Source organism: Carettochelys insculpta, chromosome 1 (genome assembly GCF_033958435.1).
Source record: "Carettochelys insculpta isolate YL-2023 chromosome 1, ASM3395843v1, whole genome shotgun sequence".
NCBI classification, from domain to species: Eukaryota; Metazoa; Chordata; order Testudines; family Carettochelyidae; genus Carettochelys; species Carettochelys insculpta.
Window position 1 is genome coordinate 60,810,946 of NC_134137.1, and position 25,687 is coordinate 60,836,632.

General features: G+C 42.2%; 1 protein-coding gene across 1 annotated transcript in view; it reads left to right on the forward strand.

The window, feature by feature from the left end:
• The window catches only part of INTS6 (integrator complex subunit 6), a 107,126-nt gene that overhangs the window by 47,501 nt on the left and 33,938 nt on the right, over nucleotides 1-25,687 (forward strand). Inside the window, exons 5-9 of the mRNA XM_074987449.1 lie at nucleotides 3,478-3,661; nucleotides 14,205-14,330; nucleotides 14,970-15,124; nucleotides 24,973-25,125; nucleotides 25,315-25,447. Coding sequence (XP_074843550.1) covers nucleotides 3,478-3,661; nucleotides 14,205-14,330; nucleotides 14,970-15,124; nucleotides 24,973-25,125; nucleotides 25,315-25,447 — 751 coding nt within the window. The remainder of the gene's footprint in view (nucleotides 1-3,477; nucleotides 3,662-14,204; nucleotides 14,331-14,969; nucleotides 15,125-24,972; nucleotides 25,126-25,314; nucleotides 25,448-25,687) is intronic.

Genomic DNA, 25,687 nt, shown 5'->3' on the forward strand with positions numbered 1-25,687 from the left:
ACATGTTATAGTCTCAAAGCCCTCTTAGCGCAGTACAAGTTCCTATGCTTAGTCTTCCCAATAGACACCATTCAAAATAGCCAACAAATCTTGTTCAGACTTTGCTTCCAACTCTTGGGACGTTTAGCAGTGGGCACCGTGTCAGGTTTAACATGCAATGCCTCCAACTATGGTTTGACTTGGTTTACATACTGAACAAGGACACAAGGGACAAGCCCCAGTCACTACCCATCAGGATCCAAAACCCTTAAACTGGTGGAAGGACCTAGCCAATGTTTACAAAGGGATTCTCTTTCTGTAGATATCACCGTCCTTGTGTCTTGCCATCTTGCCCTCACTTGCAGCTTGGAGCATGCACACTTAAATTGCTTAATGACAAGGCAAATAGTTGTCTGGGGAGCTATCCCTACACATCAGCGTCCTCAAGCCGAGTGGTCAAGAATGCCTGTACTCATTTTCTCTTGCTGATTTCTCTCAGAAATCCTAATAGACAATGTTGCCTGTATGTGCTACATCAGTTGGCAGAGGGGAGCCAGATCACCCTTCCTTTGCATGGAAGCAATGAGGTTATAGAATTGGAAATCTCTCTCAATGTTACTCTGCAGCATATTTTTCAGGTACACAAAACTTAGTAGTGAGCACTCTCAGATTCCAACATGACCATGAATGGGAGAGTCACCATTATAGGTGTTTCATTACGTCTTCAGATAATGGGGAAACTGCTTACAGGTCTGTTCACCATTCATCTGAACAAGAAGCATCCATGCTTCTACTCCAGACTGCAGATGGGACAACACTCCTCAGGTTGTGCTCTCCTCCCCCTTCTCCAGCACAGGGATCTTTACTAAACATTCCTTCAGTTTCCCTGTACAGTCAAAGCTCTTGCTGAAAATAAAAAGGGATGGAGCTCTTGCAGTTAGAGCGTTTTTCTGAGACAGACATGATGTGTCTACCAGTCTTTCTCCTGAATATTTCATGTCTCCTTTCACAGAGCAGAGGACACACCCTATATGCCAATGTGGTGATTCTCCATCGTAAGCCATGTCTTCTGTTTGGTTTCAACACCTAGAAGGCTTCTGCTCAAGAGGCACAAGATGTTCTGTTACATGGTAGAAAGTCCTCAATATGACACACTTACCTGCAGAAGTGGTACAGGTTTTATATTTGGTGCATGTCGCAACAAACCTCCCTAGCATCCACAAATCCTTCTCACATCCTAGGCTGTTCTTCAATTGTAATACAGTTCAGACTATTTCTATCAGGATCCACCTAACATCATTATAGCCTTTCACCAACCTGTACAGGAACACTCAGTGCTATCACACCCAACTACAAAAAGGTTCTTCAAAGTGGTAGTAAATTTATTTCACTGACTTCAACTTCCTACTGTTATATAGGACCTGAACCTTGTAATGAAGGGACAGATAAGGTTCTCCTTCAAACCCATGAACACCTGTTTGCTAACGTGCTTAACAATGAACATGACTTTCCTGGTAGCGATTTACCTCAGCCATGAACATTGGAGAGAGAGCAGATAATGTATCTTCCCTATATGGTATTTTTTTTTCTGAGTAGATTACTCTGACTGCATCCGGAATTCATCCCTAAGGTAACCTCATACTTTCACATGAATCAGTTGATTCACCTTCTTCTCTTTTAGCCCAGTCCTCATCACAAAAGAGGAAGGCTACAGTGTCTGCCCTGAATGTGAGGAGAGCCTGGTACTTGTACCTTGACTGGACTAAGGTCTTCAGAAACTCCTTAAGCATTTTCTGTCCACAGCAGAATGTTACAAGGGCTCGGCAATATCAGCACAAAGACTTTTCTCGAACTGTCAGACACCAAGTTTGTAATATGACCCTCCAGATGTCATTTGTGCACACTCCACAAGGTCATTCCCCTCATCTGTTGCTTTCTTCAAGGATATCATCTCAGAGATCCAAAGAGTGGCAACATGAGCATCGGTCCTCACTTTTGAAGGATACTGTGCCATCACTGAGGACTTCTCCAGTGCCATTTTCTGATCCACTGTGTGATCATCTGTAATAGATTCAACTCTGAAATCCTGGCCCTTCAGAAAGGATGCTCCTTTGGAGTCACAGTGGAACACAGCCATAAGGACACTAATGGAAGAAGTTACCTTGTGTACTAATGGTGACTCTTTGAGACCAGTGTTTGTGTGGGTGCTCCACAACCCATCTTCCTCCCCTCTGATTTGGAGTTCTCATGTGGACTCTGCAATAGAAAAGGACCTGAGGAGGGTTAGCTTGCCTGCACTGGATTGTCTTGTGGCCCAGCATGAGAAGAGACAGCCCAAGTGTGGACCGAACAAACACTACTACCAGAGTTCTCTGAGCAGTTTAGGCACAGGGACGTAAGCACGCCTACAGTTGAGCACCAATGGGGAACCAATATTAATGCCCAAAGTGTGTAATTTCTTTGTTCAGACTGGGAAGATAAATGGGGATGAAACATTGCCGTGAGTATTCTTGGGTGGCCTTGTTAGTAGCTTAAAGCTTCTTTATAGTTTAACTCTTCAGATGTTATGAGGCAACAGCTTGGAGTCGGAAGGCATTTTTCGCTGCATGGATGCTTGTTAGATATTATGATACCCTTGAGTGAAAATGAGAAGTCATATTAACTTTAATATTCATATTTTTATTTCTTTGCTGGCACCGTGTTGTGGTGGACCTAAAAGTTTAAATTAGTCTGGAGCATATTGAAGGTGAAGTGCTTCAATCACTTTAAATTGCTCACTGTGTGCTACGTTAAAGGTGACTATTGTCACAAAAATTGCAACTCTTAAAGTCTTTGCTTTTTAGTTCTTATGGTGTAATCACCAAATGAACTCCAAAAGTTGTCAAAGGATAAAATGAGCAGGAACAGCTCTTCAGTTAAGCTGCTGTGGAAACTGGAAGGCTTGGAACAAAGATTTAATTTTCTCATTAGAACTAGATTTTGGTAACAGTGGCACTGAAATGTTTCTTTTCCAGGATCATTTTACCACCTAGTATTCTCATCTTCCACTGCATTGATATTCATTCCCTGGTGCATTTTATCTTTAAGATGAGTGCAGAGGAACACTTTCTGAAATGAGCCTGGATCCTTTCACTGCTCACCATAAACAAACTTTATTTTAAAACACTTTAGGCAAATAAGAGTGTAATGCAGTTCTGCTTGCAGGAACTCAATAAAACAACTTTAAAAAACTTAAAAGCAAATGTACATCTTCAGGAGGTATTCCCTATTTGTCTCAAGTTTGCACTTCAGGTTGCTGTGAAATGAGTTTGTTCATTGCTGCCTGACGTATGGATTCCCAATTATTACATATCAAATATCTGATCTTTGTTATATTGTCAGTTTCTCTAGGTTATACGGCCCTGTGGTTGAGGTGTACAGTAAACTGCAGTCATGTAGATACTTGAATCTTGAATTCACTCCTCTGTGAAGAAAATTTTCATATATTTTTCTTTTCAGCTCCATTTACCTCTCAATTCTCCTTTACCTGGAAGTGAATTGACCAAGGAACCTTTTCGCTGGGATCAGAGACTATTTGCTTTAGTTCTGCGTTTGCCTGGCATCATAACTCCAGAATGTGAGCAGATAGCAGGTGTGCCAGTTGATGACTCAGCAATTACACCTATGTGTGAAGTTACAGGAGGTGAGTGCCTTAGCTTCATTTCACAAAGTAAATCTTTGGAAAAGTGACCAAGGATATAGTTCGCTTGTATAAGAGTATATATGAAAATTTCTGACTCCTTAGTGTTATCTCTTAACCTTGGGCATAGTGGGGCTACGGCTCTCTTTAGGAGACGTAAGTAGTAACATTACAAATAAATTCATCTGAGCAGACTTGAAAAGATGTGCATTTGCTTTCTTCAGTAGTTCTCCTTTGACTGTTCCCTGCGGGTACACCACATAGGTGTCAGCACATCCCTACACTATGGATTGGAATGCTTTACAGAGCATGGAAGATTTACCAGACTCTGAGGTGTCTTCCAAGGGTGACAGGTCTAAACAGGATGAGGCGTTTTTTCAGCTTTCCATTTCTCCTCCAACTGATGACCTAAAACATTTTCAAGACCTCTTTAAAAGGGTCGCCCAATCCCAGGACATCAGCCTTCAGGAGGTGCAAGATAAACAATATAGGCTGCTTACGATCCTGCAGCCATCTGCACACTCCAAAATAGCCCTACCTATTAATGAAGCAATCCATGAACCTTCCGAGGTTCTTTAGAAAACCCTGGCTTCTATTCTGCCAACCAATTGCAGGGTGGATAATGTATTTCGCCCCATTTAAGGGCATGGATTTTTCTCTTCTCTTCCACAACCCAACTCCTTGGTGATGGATTTGGTAAACCATAAATCTAGAAATCCTCAATTTAAATCTATACCCTCTGACATGGAACACAAGTGCTTAGATTGCTTCAGGCGTAAGGTATACTCTTCAGCCACCCTATGGTGCAGAACTATGCCACTCTTCTAGCCAGCTATGACCATACAAATTACAGCAAATTACAAGACCTGCTACAGAACTTGTCAGACATTAAACACCCTATCCTTCATAATATAGCCTATAATTAAGGAAGGCTTCTCAGTTGCTAAAACTGCCCTTCAGGCAGCCATGGATGTGGCTGACACATGCTGGAACCACCGCCCCGCGATAGTTATGTGCAGGGCAGCATGGCTCCTCTCCTCAAGTATTCCACATGAAATCCAGTCAAAGGTAGAAGACCTCCCCTTGATAGAAAGTAGCTGATGAGATGTTAGTCTATGAAAGACTCCAGGGCAACTCTGCAGTCACTGGAAATGTATACTCCTTCTAGCAAGCGGCAAAAGTTACACACCCTTTCAAGGGGCTAAGGCACAAACCCACCTTATTACAGACAACAGCATAGGCAATACGATAATAAGTCTAAAAACAGATCAAACAGGAGGAGGACACATTAGGGCCAGTCATCTACAGCCCATCCTACTTCCCAAAAGCATCAAATATGACAGCTTGGTCGAGGGTCTGAGCAACCACCCCAAAAATGTAGTGCATATGGGGCCCACTTTTCATCATTGCCTGAGGCACTTCTACCATCAGTGGACCCAACTTACATCTGACAAATGGGTCCTTGATATCAGAGAAGGCTACACAATTCCTTTTACAAACATCCCCCCTCCCCAGCCCTGTCCTTTTTCAGGGGCCCATCTCATGAGCCCCTTCTATGGACAGAAGTGCAGAAGCTTCTTACAGTAGGGGCAATAGAGCCCATCCCCGCCGAACACTGTTTTTATTCCAACTGTTTCCTGACAGCCAAGAAATCGGGGGGATGGAGACCTATCTTAGACCTCAGGGAGCTGAACAGATTCATTCTCAATACAAAGGTAACTTTGCAGGCTATCGTTCCAGCACTAGATGAAGGGGACTGGTTCTCACCTATTGACCTTCAGGACACTTATTTTCACGTGACCATTCACCTGTCCCACAGGAGGTTCCTCTGTTTTACAGTGAGTCAGGACCACTTTCAATACAGAGTCCTCCCTTTTGGACTTTCTATAGCCCCGTGAGTTTTCTCCAAAACATTCGCTGTGGTCACAGCATACCTCAGAAGGCAGAACGTTGTTATTTTTCCTTATTTAGACAACTATCTAATCAAGGGTTCTACTTAACACCAAACTGCCCATATGATAAATATGACCAGGGAATGTTTCTCCTGGTTTGGCCTCCTTGTAAACTTACAAAAGTCCACTTTGAGACTGATACAGAGCCTAGAGTTCATAGGAGCTCTCCTGGCTTCAGTTTCAGTCAGAGCCTACTTATTTGCTTAACAGATCCCAGGTAATCTGTGACCTTGTCCACATGGTCAAACAGGCCCCCCTTTACTATGGCTCGAACTTGCCTCCAGCTGCTGGGGCATATGGCTGCTACCACTTCCATAGTTCCATTTGCAGGGCTGCATATGTGCTTGCCTTCAACACTCGATCACCTGCAAGTACATACTGACCCACCACGGATTGTCCAAACCTCAAGTCTTCCTCTGCTAGTGCTACAGTCACTTGACTGGTGGACATCCCCAATAAACCTCTTTGTGGGCATACCTTTCCATCCTCCAGACCCTGCTGTAACTATAACTCCAGACATGTGTCTGAAGGGGTGGGGGTCCGACTGCAACACGTCATCAATCCAGGTCACATGGGGTCATCATGAGAGACTCCTTCATATCAATATCCTGGCGCTCACAGCCGTTAAAAGAGCCTGCACCCGTTTCCTCCCATTGATACCGGGCAAAACTATTTGTGTCTTCATGGACAAAGCCCACTATGTTTTATATCAACCGCTGGGGGGGTGCCTGGTCACACTGTCTGTGCCAAGGCGCTGAGATTATGGAATTAGTGCATAAAGAACCAGCTAACTCCAATAGCAACATACATACCCGAGGAACAGAATACCAGGGCAGACAGGCTGAGCAGGTATTTCTCAGACCAGCATGAATGGGAAATCGATACCAACATAGTGCTCTCTATATTCAGCAAATGGGGCTCACCAACAGTAGACCTCTTTGCAACTCCACACAATCGCAAGTGCCACAGCTTTTGTTCCAGGGGCAGGAATAGGCAGGAGATCACAGTCGGATGCATTTGCAATTTGCTGGACAGCTCCCCTCCTCTGCGTCTTTCCCCCAATTCTATTTATTGCCAGAGTGGTCAACAAAATCAGGGCAGACTGATCAACTGTAATACTGATGGCACCAGATCATCCCAGGTAACCCTGGTTCCCTTACTTGTACTACCCGTCAAATGACCGACTGATCCATCTCCTGATGGTGCCGAACTTTCTTGCTCAGCACCACGGCACCATATTTCATCCCAATATCAAAATGCTGAAATGCACGGCATGGCTCATCCCATTGTTCCATGATGAAGAACTTACTTGTTCAAACGGGGTCAGAAATATCCTTATAAATATCCATTGCCCTTCCACTAGAAATAGCTATAGTATGAAATGGGCACGCTTCCAAGGATGGTACATGAGCCATAATCTGCATCCTGATTCTGTTTCCATACCTACCGTGCTTGATTACCTACCTTAAGGATCTCAGCGATGCAGGCCTGTCAGTTAGCATTTTTTATAGTGCACCTAGCTGCAATTACAGCTTTCCATGACTCAGGGAACTGTTCCTCTGTTTTTGGTCCCCTGATGGTGAAACATTTCTTGACAGTTACAAAAATTACGTCCGAGTTTGCACCTTCTGGTACCACCATGAGACCTGAACTTGTTCCTAGATTCATTAAGATCTCTATTTGAACCCCTTGTCATAACATCTCTTCCATGTGTCCATGAAGGTGGCTTTTCTAGTAGCCATTATGTCAGCCAGAAGGGTTGATGAGATTGCAGCACTCATGGCTGACCCACCTTTCACTGTTTTCAGCAGAGACAAGAAGGTACTTAAGCCTCACCTGGGATTTCTCCCCGAGGTCATATGAGTTTCATGTGAATCAACCTATAAACTTACCAGTCACTTCCCTAAGCTTCGCTCATCTCTAAGAGAGGCTGCATTGCACAAGCTCTTTGTTAGACATGCTCCTGCTTTTTACCTTGATAGAACCAAGCCAAATAGGAAGTCAGACAAACTCTTCGTAGCGTGGTTGGGGCCCTGTGCAGGAACACCTGTTTTGGCACAGTGCCTATCCAAGTGGATTGTAGATTCCATTGGCCCTGCATACCAAGTTAGTCAGGCAGCCGCCACAAACCATTAGGGCCCATTCAACTGGGTGGTGAACGTAACAACTGCCTTCCTTAGCAATGTCCATGTAGAGGAGATCTGTAGAGCAGCCACTTGGTCCTCACATCATGCGCTTGCAAAGCATTACGCACTGTACAAAGGGCTGATACCTACCACTGCCCTGGCAGATGCTGTTTTACATCATTCTAGTTAGACTCCATTACCCATCTCCAGCATAGGGGTGCTGCTAGGGAGTCGCCTACATGGAGCACCTGCAGAGAACACTCGAAGGAGAAGTAGTAGTTACCCACTTTCGTGCAGTAACAATAGCTCTCCGAGATGTGTCCCTGCGGGTGCTCCGCAATCCTCCCATCCTCCCCTCTACCTGGAATCTCCAAGAACTTCAGGTAGGAAAAGAACAGAGGAGGGCTGTGCCACATGCTCTCTCCTTAGCCCGGTGACGTCACTGGCTGCTCCTCCACGCGTACAGCATACAGAGCAGCAGGCGGGGGCACTGCTCTGTAAAATGTTCCAATCTGCAGTGCAGGGACGCGCTGACACATATATGGAGCATCTGCAAGGACACATCTCGGAGAACTATCATTACTGCACGAAAGTGAGTAACTTCTTCTTTTGACCAGAGGGGAAAATGTTTTATATTTTATGCTCTCAGCCACAATGTGGTGTTAAGTTGGCTGCCATAGAACATTCCAGCATTGAATGTCATGGAATGTGTTTTCTTTAGAGAGTTCTAAATATTTGTTAAATGAAGAATGTTTTTGGAGCAATCTCTGCACTTCCCTTTTCCTCCACCACCCCTCATATTCTTTTGTAATTACTCATGGTTATCTCTAATTTAGATTGTGAATTTCTCTGGTATAATCCAGAAGTTGTCTTGTCTGTAGAGTGTCATAGACTCATGAAATATCAAAAATATAATTCATGTGGCAGTAATTGAGGTGGCAGATGAGGGGGTGGGAAAGTAAAGATTTTTAAAAGTGAAAACTTCAAACAGATGACATTCCCACGCTTTTCAGAAGGTAGAATAGATGCTTCAGCCACTCGATTAGACACACTTCTTGGTTAACATTCGTGGGAATTTAAAAGGTGTAGAAATCTGCCACAAGAGGGAGCTTACAGTCCAAGAATGCAATAGAAACCATAGGTTAACAGAAAAAAATCTGAAAATGTAAAAGGATATAAAGTTAAGACAAAGTATGTTTTAGTTATCAAGATACATGAAGTATTTCATTAAGGAAATCATTTAATAGACGGTCTTGCTCCTTCATTCAACTAATTAACAGATTCTTTCTTTGTAACTTGTTTATATTTAGCGCCATAAATAGATAAACAAAAACCATGAGTCAGTCCTTCTAGCTTCTTGAGGAGTGAGAAGAAAAGCTAAATATGAACAGTTTGTCTAAGGGGGGTGAAGTCTAAAAGTAATTCATAGGCATAATCTCCAAACAGAAGAGCAAATACAGTCATACAAAGAGATACAACTAAGAGTAATAAGATGAAAATATTTAAGGAAGAGCTCTTTTTACAAATGCCTTAGGCTGTACAGTGTTAGGAAGGGAATTTATGGACACCCCACTGGGAAAACACGCTTAAAAATAGTGCACGAGGCAATGTTGCATCGGTGTGGCCTGTATGATTGTAGAAGGTTTTTTTTTTTTTCCCGGTGCTGTCAAGTATGATTTTGTTAAGGCTAAATGCACTACACCTTTTAAAAGGATTCAGCTCAGTACTTAATGGTATTAGGGCAATGTTTCAGGTTCTTCTTCAAGTGCTTGTTCACGTCGATTCCTATCAGGTGTGTACACATTACATGCACAAGCATTGGAGGTTTTTCCCTGAACACATCCCTTTGGGGTTGGCCATGAAGCCCTCCAGAGGGTTGCAGATACGGTAGCCCTTATATATCACTGTCGATTCTGCCCTTCCCTCAGTTCCTTCTTGCAGTCCTTGGCAGTGTTGGAACAACTTTCTACTCTTGCTTCTGCAAGCAGTAAGCCCTAATCTTTATGTCACAGTTGATCTCTCTCATTGTTTTCTTAAGTACCTGATGACAGCAGTTAGGAGTGGGCAGCACATCGCAGCACCAGGGTATGCCAAAAATCCTAGGCTTCAAGTCTTGCTCACTCCGCATGAGGTCTGTACCCAGCAGTGATTCCTGCAGAGCTTGTCTGTGCTGCTTTGGTGGAGCTCAGCAGTTGGAGGAGTGTAAAACTGGAAGAGATTTTAAACCTTTCACCTGAAACGACTATGAATTTGGATTTAAGCAGTTGTTAATAGAAGCCTCACTTAAGCCCTCAGCACCAGCTACCAGCTCAGTCTGCAGCATCCCAGCTTCAGTATGGGACATGGCACCAAGAAAGGACTGTACCCCAAGAGTCTCTTGGCACCTCAGCTCTTGGCTCAGAGGCTGTTTGCCTCCCTCACCACTGTTGGAACCTGGTGAGATTCGAGCATCACTGGAATTGGTCCACTGACAGGACCTGTCTCATAGATCCAAGGCTTCAGTGACCCAATACCCAGGGCCAGTCTCCCTGGTGCCTCAGCACAGGCACAGTCAACATCAGGTACTTGGCACCACCACACTCCACACCATGATATTGGCACCTGTGCCTCCCCTAGGGAAAGCAGGCCCCGAGAATCAGTACCACAGTTGTCAGCACTGGTCCATATGGAGACTAAGTAGGCACTGATCTTCGTCTCACTTCTCACCACAGACTTCAGGTACTCGGCACCTCCAGAGTCATTCCCATTGGCTTTGGAATCAGATACTGGGTCAGTCTACTCTTTCCAGCATAGGAACCAGCAGGAGAAGGTTACACAAACCATCAACTTGGCAAACCTAGTGGCCACCTGCACAGTGGCTCTTGTGGACATCATGGGCCTATCATCAGTCCCAGGGTCCCAGTTCTCACCTCACCAGGTCGATGACCTTGACACGGCATCACTCACAATCCCCCAGGGGAATGCAGTGCTCAGCATCCTTAAGCTGTTATATCTATACCTCTTCTGGAACCCACAGCAGCAGCTCCAATGGGGGACCAGAGCTAACAACAAATGTGTCAGATCTAGGACGGTGGGGACACATCTTAATGACCTCAAGACCCAAGGGTTGTGGAGTCAGAGCAAAGCCTCCACATCAGTGTCAGAGAGCTCAGGGCAATATGGCTCGCATGCCAGGTCCTTTGAACCCAGCTTGCAAGGTCAATGTATAGTGCTGATGACAGACAACACTAATGCCATGTTATACATAAATAAGCAGAGAGACACGAGGTGGGGTCCACTAGGCCCAGAAGCCCTGCATCTGTGGGACTTACGTATAGCCCACTTCATTCACCAAGAAGCCTGTTATCTTCCAGGCCTTCAAAACACGCCCTCAGTGGTTATTCCTTGCCCACAAATGGTCCATCAAACAGGATGTCATCCACTCAATCTTCCTAAAGTGTGGGTTTCCCCAAATAAACATGTTCACTGCCATAGCAAATGGGAAATGCAGAACTTTTTGCTCCTTCTAGAACTGCAGCCCAGGGTCAACGACAGGTGTGTTCATGATACATTGCAGTGGGGGCAATTGATGTATTTGTTTCCACTTCTACCTCTAGTACACAAGGTCCTTCTAAAAATCCACAGGGACAGGGCAGACGTAAACCTAACAGTGTCCACCTTGTCATACCAGCATTGGTTTCTGACCCTAATAGAACTCTCAGTAGACACACCTGCGGCATTCCATCTGCATTCAGGTCTAATATCGCAGGATGACAGATACCTCCATCATCCAGACCTTCAATCCCACTGCCGAATGGTTTGGAGGCTGTGTGGTTAAACCCTTTAGACCTGCAATACTTGGATAGGGTGAAAGAGATTCTCCTCAGTAGCAGAAAACCCTCCACCAGGGCATCCTACCTGGACAAGTGGAGAAGATTCTCCTAACAGTGTGCCCAATATCAGTGCTCCCCACAACAAGCACCCATTCTGATGGTTCTGGACCACCTTCTGCAATTATGCTCCCAAGGCTTAGCACCTTCTTCAGGCAAAGTACATCTAGCAACCATTTGCTGCTTTTCACCCAGGGCACAAAGGGTCATCCCTTTTTGTGAACTCCGTGGTTTTGCATTTTAGGAAGAGACTGGATGAGCTTTTTCCTTTCTCTCGCCCTTTGGTGACTCCATAGGATCTTAGTTTGGTTTTTGCTAAGTTAATTGGGCCCCCCCTTTGAGCCACTAGCTACTTGCTCCTCCCTTTCATAGCTCTTATTGAGGTGCCCATTTTTGGTGGTGATTATATCACCTAGAAGGGTGTCATAATTGAGGGCCCTTATGTCCAAATGTCCTTACACCGTTTTCCATAAGGTTAAGGTTCAGCTACAGCAACATCGAACCTTCCTGCCCAAAGTTGAATCACAGTTCCTCCTGGGGTAGGACATTGCTCTTTTGGTGTTTTATCCAAAAGCCCACACCGCCTCCAGAAAACAGACACTCCACACATTATATGTCTGTACAGCTTCAGCATTTTATTAGCACACACCCAACCTTTTAGAAAGTCTACACAGCTGTGTGTAGCATTATCAGACTGCATGAAAGGTCTAATGTTTCATCCTTGTGCATTTCCATTTGGATTTCAGGCTGCATTCGAGCATATGATATACTGTGGCTTCAGTCCCACCATTGGCAGTCACTGCCCACTCTCAGTGCTAGCTTCCTCCACAGTGTTCTTGGCTCAGGTCCCCACCCAAGAAATTTATAGGCAGGTGCCTGGTGTTCAGTTCAGATGTTTACCGTCCATTATGCCATAGACTGAGCAACAGACTAGGGTTGATGTAGCAGTGGGTAAGGCAGTCCTCCAATCAGCAGTTCTGAACTCCAACCCCCGCTACAAGGTATAGCAACTTGGGAATCACCTGATTGGAATCAACATGAACAAGCACTCAAAGAGTAAAGGACAGTTACTTGTTTTTGTAACAGGTATTCTTTGATATGTGGTGTTCACATCAGTTCCAATATCCCTCTTCCTTCCTTTCTGTTGGAGTTGCTGGCAAGAAGGAATCGAGGGAGGGTCAGGGTCAGCAGTGGTATGCAAAGGCTACCATATTGGTAGCTCTTCAGTGGTCTCCACACTGACCTCAACGGGAGCTGGCAGGGGAGAAACTTCAGATGTTTGTGCATGGAACATGTGCACACCTGATTGGAATGGACATGAACAACTCATACCGAAGAACGCCAGTTACAAAAACAGGTCGCTGTCTTTTCCCCATCAATAAGTAACGGAAGTATTTTTTGTTTGTTTTTGTGATGTTAAATACAAAGTGCACAGCAGGGCATTTTGTGTCATTTGGATCATTTTCTTATACAGACAAACACAATCTTTGAATTATTTCTATTTTGTACACCTAAAACTTGTTAATTTAAGTAATTGTGTAGTTTGCTGGTACTTGATTTTTCTGATTACTACGTGACTGGTTTTTGAATAGTCACCACTAAGTTACTTGTTAGCAATAATACACTAAGGGCTTGTCTACACTAGCTCCTTACTTCGAAGGGAGGATGGTAAGTAGGGTGTTGGGAGTTCATTAATGAAGTGCTGCACTGCATATGCAGCACTTCATTAAGCAAATCCCCCTGCCCCACGGCAACTTTGTAGTGCCAGCTCGCATCTAGCCACAGCTCACCTGCTGGTACTTCGAAGTGCCTGGGGTACTTCGAAGTCCCTTTACTCCTCAAAAATTTTGCAAGCAGGTATTTGTGTTTATAAAGCAGTGGCCATTCAGACAACCCAATATATCAACATCTATGGTAAATAGTATTTGAGGCACTGCAGCTATGTACTATTGTATCGTATAAGGAAATAGCACAGAATCTCAGATACTGTACTATGTTAAGGCTTGTCTACACTAGCTCCCTGTTTCGAAGGGAGCATGGTATGTAGGGTGTTGGGAGTTTATTAACAGAGTGCTGCGGAGTAAAGGGACTTTGAAGTACCAGCAGGTGAGCTGCAGCTAGATGCGAGCCGGCATTTTGAAGTTTAACACTTTGAAGTTGCTGCATGGGGGACTTTGCTTAATCAAGTGCTGCAAAAGCTTCATTAATAAACTCCCAACACCCTATATACCATGATCCCTTCGAAGCCCTAACATAGGACAGTATCTGAGGTTCTGTGCTATTTCCTTACACCATACAATAGTACAAAGCTGCAGTGCCTCAAATGCTATGTACAATAGATGTTGATATATTGGGTTGTCTGAATGGCTATTGCTTTATAAACACGAATACCGGCTTGCAAGGCCAGTATAATTTTGAGAATATCATAATCTTATATCACACTGTCAATTTTAAAATACACGTTACTTTGGGAAAGGATGGTTCGATACATTAAATCAAATGCATTATAGCTAAATGGCTTAGTCCTAAAATTTTTTGAAGGTGAAGGGAGAAATACAAAGTTGTAGACTTGCACATGAGACTTTTTATTTCATCCTAGGTCGCTCGTATTGTGTGCATTCTCCAAGAATGCTGAATCAGTGTCTTGAGTCATTGGTTCAAAAAGTGCAAAGTGGAGTAGTAATAAACTTTGAAAAATCTGGACCAGATCCTCCTCCAGTTGAAGGTATTTGAAAAAATATACATGCTTTTGTATCCAATTAGATTTGCACTTGGTGTTCACATTTGACATGTTTAATTTGAAGGAAGTCCCCTGGTGTTAGACACCATTGTTCCTCTTTAATGTAGTAATATGGCCACATTCTAGAGTGGTTTATATTTCTATAACTTTACACCTTTTTGTTCTAAATATGAATAACTTGCCTAGCTCTTCTAACTTTTTTTCCTAACCCAGAAATGTTGTATTTTAAAAAGTGCACTGGTGTCATTCATGGTAGATTACTGTGTGTTAAAACTTCATACACCAGAAAACTCTTTTGATTAATGTAGTACTATTTGTGAAATGGAAAGAAAACGTCAGTCGAGTTCTGAAAGTACATCAGAGAATATAATTGTTAGTTTTTTCAGATTCTCATTCAGTAAACGTTTAAGTGTTCCTCACCTCTAAATTAGTTAGCATTCCTGTTGGAAATGCTAAAAATTAGTTGGAAACTATCGTCTACTATTGTGGTTTCTAACCTACTTTTAAGGCTTTCCCTTTTAAGGTGTATAACAATCCTTGAACATTTCATATAAAGTGGTAAAATAATTTGAAATTATATATAATTAAACATAGAATTAGAGGTAATTTTTGTTTTTTGTATAGATGGACAGATGGACATAGCTAGGTCTTTTGGACCCCAACCTTGGCACAGCTGTCATAAACTTATCTATGTCAGACCAAACCCTAAAACTGGAGTTCCCATAGGCCACTGGCCTGTTCCAGAATCCTTTTGGCCAGATCAAAATTCTCCAACGCTGGTAAGTACCTGAAGTGAGAAGGAAGCAAGGGATAAACTATGTAACTTCTTTCTGTTCCTGGGTTTTAAATTTTGGACTACGTGATTCAAATATAAATACTGTAAAGGAAATTCAGACCAATCTCGAAGGAAATGCAGCAGACACAGATGTTTTAACTACTGTGAATAAGATAGTGACAATTAACATACTTAGTTCACTGTGGAATAATTGCATAAGAGACGTCTGCTTCTTTAAGAAACAGATCACCTATAAGACTTCTATTGCTGACATCTGAGCTATTAAAACATCTTACTTAAATTTATCTCTTTGGAGTTTGAACAGAGTTCAGACTAAGTGTTCTTCCCTTAGGACATAATTTAGAATGCAAAGGACGATCCTAGAACTGAGGCAGATTAATCTTATCTTGTACACTATCACATTTAATCATCCAAAAGACACACTGTTGCTGGTTGGGAGATTGGGGAGGACCTCGGTTAAATATTTCCACAACTGGGAGAAGGTGAAGCTAGTGATGACAATATTTCAGTGTTGAAGTGGGAGAGTTGCCCCATCTCCTGTTTTGTTCAGGGTAGCAGTGCTTCTAATATACCAGTGATAGTAGAAACTTTACTTCATACTGTAAAAAGTCTTTTTCTGGACATATATTAATTGACTTTTGGGGTCCATTTAATTACAAGTAAAAGGTTGTACCTGTGACTATATGTAAAGCAGTATAATATAACTCACCTTTCTCTGAAAATTTTTTCAGCTGAACTGATGTAATTTGGAGTTATTTCCTGCATTGTTAGTGGATCTTGACTTTTTGTCTTTGTGTCCTACCTCTGATTTGTAAAGCTTACAAACTTTAAGGTGCTCTATGCATTTGGCTGAGAGAAAATGAAATTCTTCAACGGAATAGAGAAAATTGAGGACTAGTATGGTGTGTGTGGAAGTATTTTATTTTTAAATTTAGTTTTTATTTAATTTGCATATATCCATTGTCTCATTGTGTCTAGTCCAGTAAAAGACCTACGTAGCCTTCTGAGCTGTATGGCAGGCCAGCCTATTCTGAAGAAAAAATTAATCACTTGCAGCAGCTGGAAAAAAAAACAAAAACGAAAAACAAAAGCAAAACATGGTGCACTTGTGTATTATGGAGTAGTTTTGTAGAATAACATCTTCTCGCAAATGAACTCCTTGGGCTCCACAGTAGACATGCCTTGGATGTGTCTGCCTTTCTTCATTCACCTGAGTATGGGTTTAACAGAGTTTGAACTACTACTGCTTTAGGCCCATGGTCCCCACACTTTCTCCCTTATTAAATATTTTCAAACTTGGTGTTACTTGTAACAATAGAGTTTGGATGCTTTTGTGATTTTATTGAATTACCCAGAGTTAAATTATATAATCTGATTAGCATATTTACTCGGTGTTGCGCCAATTCTTAACTCAGAAAAATTGGGGGTCAGTAAAATAAAAGGATTTAAAATGCCCATGCTTTATTTAAATGATTGAATTTTTCAAAAATAGCTTTATTTTTATTATTTTTTATTTTACATTTCTTTAAAAGGGGTTGTTAAAATTTTTAAAATTTGTTGGAATTCCCATTGAAAAAAATTACTATCAATTGTATTCTTTTTCATTCCTGTAAACTCTTATCATTCCCTATGTTTTAACAAAAAAAAAAGAGCTGTGGTCAGTTTGGCTTCCAGTAACATTTTCTTCTAGTTTTCCAGTCTTAAGCATTGATTTAGCTGTGCCAAAACAGAGCACTGCTCCAAATTTTTCCATTTTATCTCTTTCCTGTAATGTTTGAGAATCTGTCCTATTCCATGTTCATACTACATTTCTGTCTTATCTCGGTTCAATCTCTTTTAACATTCAGTCACTTATGTCAATATTGAGGACTATACTTGAGTTGCAGGTTGACTTTTTCTGTTTTGGTTTTATGAGAGGCAATCCCATTTTAGGCACATCCCTTTTTCCTGGCACGACCAAACCCCTATGTTGCTTTCAGTTGTGAGAAGAGGAAGCTGTGTACTAAATTTGATGGTCCGAGCTCTTAATGTTTAAGAAAAGTTATTGATCAAACAGGCAGATTTTATGTATGTAGCAGCTCTTACTTGAGTTTTTAAAATCATAATTTTAACATATGAATTGCTTGGCATGTTTGGACACAGGCTAATGTTTTAGTGACAAGAATGGGCCTGTTAAATGTTTCAACTGTTACACCTGCTTTGACCAATCTCACACAATACAGCTGTGGTGTATCTATTAACTGGTGCTGAATGTTATTTGCAAAGTCATCAGGACCTCAGTGGGTGGTGATATTTGATCTAGGACTAGTTGAAGAGCTCATCCCTCTGGGTGTTCTACCGTGGTGTGTTATGTGTATCTGGAGTTAAAAAAAAATTCCTGCAGGCAATGTCTGATCTTTGCCTTTCTCATGCTTCTGGCTGAAGGCATTAAAGTGTGGCACAGGCCACCTGCTTATGTAGTTATTTATTGCTGCTTCGTGGCCTGGGTTAGAACTTCCAGTGTCTGGAGCTTTCCTTTGATTCCTTCAGTCTGTACTCTTTTCAGAGGTAGCCATGGTGCCTTTTGTATATAGTTCCTGATGGTAAGTTTTTAATAATTGTATGGTTTCCAACAGTTTTCTGAAGTTGAGCTCCTAACATGGAGAACTTCTCTATTCCCATACTCCTTGTGAGTAGTCGAAAGAATTTGGGACTTCAAAAGTTATCTCGCGCCCATTCTGTCTTCATCAGCAACAACCACCAGCTTGTTTGCTGGTGTCTTGGGAACCACAGGTCACAACTAGGTGCATTATTTGCTGCTTCTTCCCTAGCCAGAAGCATAACATTCAGGGTTTGGGATCAGAAAATACCTCACAGAGAAGGCTATGACACTGGCATCAGACACAGGCAGAGGCAACCCCTAAAACGTGCCTGAATTGACATAGAGTGCAGTTCCTGTCATGTGGTCTGACTGTTTCAGGGTATCCCATATCTACAGTTTTCACTTTCTAGCATCATGTCAGGTGACAGAATATTTGGACAAGCATAATAGCACCCTTTACTTCTGCTTTAAAGATGTCTGATTCAGGTTTGTCTAAATCAAGCAAATCTGCTTATTCAAATCCTAAAGACTTCATGCATCCTGAGTCCCAAGGCTGACTATACACCTCATAAATACAAGAGTTTGCCACATAGGACTGTGTGCCAACAACATCCACTTCACTGATAACATCAAAGGAGAAAAGACAGGATCCATTGGGTCCAGCATGATCAGAGCTTCTACCATTGAAGGTACCATCACTTTCTCACCCACTGCACACACGTAGCCTTCCTCCAACCTTGTTATGCAGAAATGGATTGAACTCCTCACAATCTAGAGAGATTTATACTACATTGGAGGATATCTTTGCTTCTGCAAGGCCTCACGTTCTCCAATTGGGTCCTTCTGTTGTGACTCAAGAATGGGATCGGCTTTTGAGAAATCCTGTTCCTTCTTGAATCTGCAATCTGTGCTTTTCTTCCAGTTATACAATTAGCTTTTTTTTTTAAATAAAGCTAATTGTCCTGTATGTTGCAAAGCAGGTACTTGAATTCTAAAGAGCGCTCCTGAAGCAGCAAGGGCTGTCTGTTTAAAGAGCTGTCTGCAGGTGGTATGTAGGCTCTTTAAACATGCTATTACCAGCAGTCCCGGAGGTGATGTGGGGAGTAAGGGGATGGAGGAGGGGGCAGAGCCAGGCTGCATGACTGCTGTGCACTCTGTTCACACTGCCTGAGAAAGATAGAGGAAGCTGAGTTCTCACCACACACACACACTGCTGGCTGGTAATAGGATTGGGATAGGGATGGCAGGGCCCTATGGCAGGGAACGGGGGTCAGCCACTTGGAGAAACAGGGGACAGCTGTTGGGGAGTTGCACTTAGCTTGGTAGCCCACAGGCAGTACAAACAGGTGAGTATCTGGAGTAAAGCACAGCTGGGCCCAGGCCGGGGGGTTAGAGGAAGGATCATGGGTTTGAAGGAATCCTATGAAGGATGGAGGCACAGGACTCAGGAGGAAGCAGAGATGGAAGAAAGGAACAAGGAAAGTGAATCATAGAGGAGGGCTCTTAGGACTGGACCAACTCTTCTGGAGGCCACGGCTATTAGATTTTATGGGGCCCCTTAGGATCTGGGGTGAGCACAAAACTCATGGGTTCAGAATATGTGGGAGGGTTTACTCCAGGTTAGGCCAGAAGGGTGGGGTATGAGATGGGATGAGGATGCTCCACCTAGGAGTGCTTGCTCTGTGTTAGAGCCTGGAATGAAGGGTTTCAGGTGCATCTGGAGGGAGCTCCAGGATGGGGCCCAGGGGTTTGGAGTGTGGGAGGGGGCTCAGTCTGGTCCACTGACAGACCAGAGCAAAGGGGTGAGTGCTCAGGACCCAAGACAATTTAAAAAGGCCTGGAAGCCTTAGACCCTTTTAAATTTCTCAGACAGATGTGGCAGGTGCAACCCCCTGCTTTGGGGGGGCTAATCCCCCTCTCTTTGTTCTGCCTCTGCCTTCCCTCAAAGACCAGTGCCAGAACCCTACCCTCCACCTGCCAAGTGAAGGTGGAAATAGGTGAGGAAGTGGGGGAAGGGAGATTGACTGCTGCACTTTGCATAGGCGTTAATTGTTTAGAAGGGAAAGAATTCTTTTTACAACATAATTTTTTGGAGTTTTGTATCTATCTGAAACTGATCAATAATTTTTAAAAAAATCCTGTTTTGTTCATGGTAAATTAAAAACTGCAAGAACTTTACCATAGATCCTGTTTATTTGACTTTTCAGTTAGAGTTGGATTTCCAGGTAACAAGTGTGAGAGAGGTGGCTGAGTTAGAGTGTATCTTCAAAAACAACAAGAAGTCCTGTGGTACCTTATAGGCTGACAGATATTTTGGAGCATAAGCTTTCATGGGCAAAGACCCGCTTCATTATGCATCTGACAAAGCGGGTCTTTGCATATGAAAGCGTATACTCCAAAATGTCTGTTAGTCTATAAGGTGCCACAGGAGGACTACTTATTTCTAGGTAAGTGATTTCCATCCAGTTTTAGCATTTGTTTGGGGAGAGGTATTTGAACCATTAGGCTGCAGCCCTTCTCTCAAGCTGGCCTTGCCTGGGGAATGAGGGATCTAGCTAGGCCAGTACTGCAGAAGCAGGGAGAGGCTCAGAGGTAGCTGTGCTAGTCTGTATCTTCACAAAACAAAAAAGAAGTCCTATAGCACTGTAAAGACTAACAATATTCATTAGGTTATGAACTTTTTGTGGAACAGATCTACTTATGGGAAGGGTTGGCCCACAGGCACCAATTAGGAAACAAACAGGCACCATGTGTCCTGGGCATCTCTGAAGTGGAGAGGGTCAGCTGAGCCTAATGGTTAGATGGGAGGTCAAGTCACTGTTTGGGAGAGTTAAACCGATGATGAGGGATTTCAGTGAAAGATGGCAAGAGGTGGCATCAGGGCAAAGGGTGAGGATTTCCAAGCTGTTCAGTGCTGCATCTCTCATGGGGACTTACAAGCTTTGAATATCCTCTTTCCAGAATGGGGTATTAGACTGTAGATGTGTTGCATACAGACTAGTGGAGGTTGGGAGGTTTGGCATGGTGTGAGTGGGTGTGAGAGGGTATTCTGTGCTGTATTGCATACACTGAGGTATTGAAAATTATCAGGTATGGAGTAATATAATACTTCACTTTGAAAGCTAAGGGTTTATCTGTTGTAAATCCACTGACTCCAGTGAAATTAAATGGGGAGGGGAGAGGAACTGGCCTATTAGAGTTCATTCTCTTTTTATACTGCTACAAAAATATTAAATGTCTGTCTTTGTTCCAGAACCCAGCCCCAGGGCTCCTCCCCACTTCCAGCCTCCTGTCCTCCTGCACACTCACTCAGCCCCAATTTCCAGCAGCTCACTCACTCTCATACACCCACCCTCCCCCACATACCCCCAGCCTGCTACTAGCCCACACTCTGAAAGACAGCAAGATTAGGAAAAGGCAGGCACTTTTACAGAGCAATAACCACTCAGTTGTAGGTATATATTTTTAATGTTTACCAATTTTATTATCTTTTTACAGTTTATTATAATAATGCAGTATATCTTTTAAACGGGTGTGCAGTCAATGTTGTTTTGAATGATTGTATTGCATAGATTGCCATTGAACCTGCTTAACAAGCAATTTAGCAGGTATCCTGTATTTCACATAGGGAAATATGGTTAGCCAGTACAGAACAAATGTTTCTCTGTGCTTCATATGTCTGTGGCTTCATTTCATTCCTTTCCCCCCTCCGTCCCCCGGCCCAGTGAAAGGAGATCTTGATAGGTGTTTGAGAGCTGCGAACCATTGATGAAGCCACCACTTCCCAACCCCCATATACTTGTGAGGATTGTTTAGCATCTGTTTTTATAACGGAAATGCCATAACAGACCATCTGAGTATTAACTGTGGCTATACATACCTCTTCCAAAACCTCCCTATCACTCTTTATGGACCATCTAATGAGGGCATTTTCAGTTAGGAGGTAGAATCTCTTCTCCAGCAAAAAGCAAGAGAGCACTTATATCTTGAACAGCAAGGGAGAAGCTTTTGCTTTCTGACAAGTTCCCCCCAGAAGGTGAAAGGTTGAAGGCCTATTGTTGAACTCTGCAATTTCAACTTTATTCACAGAGGTTTCACGTGGTCACTCTGGCATCAGTTATCCAATCCCTAGAAACAGGCACAGCTTTGTAGCTCTCAGTACATTTACATGACTGTTCACACTGTCCATAGGGTTTTTTTTTCCCTCATGTTCAAGTTGGGCCTTGACCATTTTCAATACAGAATGCGCTTATTTGATATCTCCATTATCTTCAGGGGCTTTCTGGTAATAACTCATTTCAGACAGAACATTTGCACCATTTCCCACCTCTTGATGATCAGCTTCTCATTGCAAAGACATCTCAGGAAGCCCACAAGTCACCCAGCATTTGCTGAGGGTGCAATCCATTCCCTCGTCCAAGTAATTAATAAAGATGTTGAACAATACCAGCCACTAGAACCAGTCCTTGGGGCACTCTGCTTGAAACCAGATGCCAACCAGACCTTGAACCATTGATCACACTACCCATTGTAACTGGCTATCTAGCCAGCTTTCTATCCACGTTACAGTCCATTTATCCAGGCCATACTTCTTTAACGTATGGGCAAGAATATTATGGGAGACCGTATCAAAAGCTTTGCTAAATTCAAGGGATATTACATCCATTGACTTTCCCATGTCCACAGAGCCAGTTACCTTATCATAGAAGCTAATCACATTGGTCAGGCATGACTTGCTCTTGGTGAATCCATGTTGAATACTCCTGATCACTTTCCTCTCTAAATGCTGCAAAATGGGTTCCTTGAGGATTCTGTCCATAATTTTTCAGGGGACTGAGGTAAGAATTACTCGTCTGTAGTTCCCTGGATTGTCCTTTTTTTTTCCTTTGTTTAAAGATGGGCACTACATTTGCCTTTTTGCAGTCATCCAGGACCTCTCCTGATGGCTGTGATCTTTTCAAAGATAACAGCCCAAAGCTCTACAATGACAGTTGCCAATGCCCTCAGTACCCTTGGATTCATTAAATTCAGGCCCATAGATTTTTGTATGTCTGGCTTTTCTAAATAGCTCTTAACCTGTTATTTCCTCGCCAAGAACTGGCCACCTCCTTCCCATACTGCATTGCCTGGTGCAGTAGTCTGGGAGCTGACCTTGTCCAGACTACCTGGCTACTTCTCTTACTATTCATCATGCAAGGCACTACATTTAGCCATTTGGAATGGAGATCCATCAACTATGTGAAAACATCACCTAATAAATTATATTCTTCACTTTTAAAGTGCTACATGACAGCTTTTTTGTTTTGTACATGAAGACAGAGGCAAAAGAAGCATTGAGTACTTCAGCTTTTCCCACATCACCTGTGTTCAAGAGGCCTTTGCATTTCCCCACCTTACCTCTTCCACATGTAGCTGATGTATAATATTTTGACAAGATTAAAGGAAGGAAGGATACCCAATTGTATTATTGCATAGATTATAGTAGTTGAAGGTGAGAAGTAGGATTTTGAAGCACTTTGCCTGTAAATTGTTCTTTAGAATGTGTGGGTCTGTTGTCTTTCATCAGGAAAATAATGAAAAATTTTCTTACGCTGTCCTTCTCACAAAGGAAGTTTCAAAAATAGCTATGATTTGAATGCCACAAAGATGTCTTTTGGACTTTTCTATACAATTAAATATGACATTTCAAGAGCTTGAATTGTTTTCAATAAGAGAAAAAATGTTACTTGAAGTTTTGCTTGAAAGTAGTTCATAGGTCTACTTGGATACCTGTAATAAAGTAAAACCAGTATTTTTGTGGCATCATACTCACCTTAAGAGTTGAGATTTTATTTGTTTTGGTTTTGTAATTGATGTTATAAAAAGGTAACGTTAAACAGAGAAGAAATTAACAGGAATTTGGAAATGCTGTGTACCTACTTTTATGGAATACATTAATTGTGTCCCTTATGATTAACCTGATAAGATTGCTTGTCCATTTCTGAGTGTCTTCAATTTTCAGATCTGGTTTTATGTGTCTCGAAGATGATAGTTTCAAAGGCCCAAAGGGACCATTGTGATCAAGTGTGTCCTTCTGTATAGAACAGGTTAAAGAACTGCTCCATAATAATTCCTAGGACATGTCTTTTAGAAAATCATCTAGTCTTGATTTTAAAATGTTCAGTAATGGAGCATCTGCCACAACCCTCGGTAAATTATTCCAAAGGTTAATTACTCTCACTGTTAAAAACACATGCATTATTTCCAATCTGAATTTGTCTGGCTTCACCTTCCAGTCATTGGTTTGTGTTATACCTTTCTTCTAGAATGAAGAGCCCTTTATTAAATATTTATTCCCCCATAGGTATTTGTAAACTGTGATTAAGTCATTCCTTAACCCTCTCTTTGTTAAGTTAAATTGGTAAAGCTCCTTATGTCTGTGACTGTAAGGCATGTTTTCTAATCCTCTTATTGTTCTCATGGCTATGCTCTGAACCTTCTCCAGTTTATCCACATTCTTGTATTATGGGCACTGGAATTGGACACAGTAGTCCAGCAATGGTTGCACCAACGTCAAATAACTTCTACTCAAGTTTTCCCTGTTTGTGATCCCAGGTTTTCATTCATCCTTTTGGCCTCTGCATCACACTGGGAGATCACATTCCGATGGTTTTTCACTTATGTCAGTCTATCCTTGTCCCCAAATCTTCTTCATAGTTCCTGTAAGCCTGGGCTACAGTCTTTGTTCCCAGATGTGTAAATTTACGGTTAGCTGTCTTAAAGTAGTTTGCTTGTGCCCAGTTTGCCAAGAGACCTAGATAGATCTGAATCAGTGACCTGACCTCTTCATTATTTACCATTCCCAATTTTTGTTATCTTTGTTCAGCTTTATCAGAAGCGATTTTGTATTCTTACCAGTCACACAAAAAGATATTAACTATAGTAGGATAATCCACCCCAGTTACAAGTCACTGACCTTCCCTGATCTCTTGAGTTAACAGTTAAAATATTTAGCTTTTACTTTCTGAATATACTTACTCTAAATTGAGATTTGCTGCCTGCCTCTACCCAGCAGCTGTTCTGGGTTCACTAAGATGAAATATTAAGTAAAAGGGTTTGTATTTCTTTGTTTCAGAGACATGCTAAAAGATATTAAGGGACACTTTTTGAAAATGCTTTTATATTGTTTCAGAGTAAGAATTAGTATGAGTAGATCTTGTGTTTGTGGTGCAGACCTGCACTTAGCAGCTGAATGTTTATTTTCTGTTTAGCCACCTCGCACATCTCACCCTGTAGTGAAGTTCTCCTGCACTGACTGTGAGCCAATGGTCATTGACAAACTACCTTTTGATAAATATGAGTTAGAACCTTCACCATTGACACAGTTTATCCTGGAAAGGAAATCTCCTCAGACCTGCTGGCAGGCAAGTTGCATATATGCTAACTGAAGAATTGTTATCTGAGAAACTGTATTCTGCAAATAACTTGCAGTGAAATCCTAATGGTGTGTGTTGATTTACTGTAAACTTACTGACATCACACCTTTAACTTCTCAGATTTTAAAAATGCATATGTATAACATGAATGTATAACATGATCTCTTCTTATTGTAGGTATACGTGAGCAATAGTGCAAAATATAGTGAACTTGGCCATCCTTTTGGTTACTTGAAAGCCAGTACAGCACTGAGTTGTGTGAATCTGTTTGTGATGCCTTACAATTATCCAGTCCTCCTTCCCCTCTTAGGTAGGTAAATACTGCTTTCCCAAATTCTTTGATGTAGGTAGATGGAAAATTTGTTTTAGCTCAGTTTTTTTTGTGTTACTAATGCTACTGTTAATAATCATGAGCCTATATAAATCCGAAACATTAAGAATATAATATTGCTACTGTGAAGATGTCATTTTTGGTGTCTACTGTGTTCATGATTTACTTATCAAAAAATTACTACCATTCCTGGATCAGAGTATAATTTTGTTGATTTCT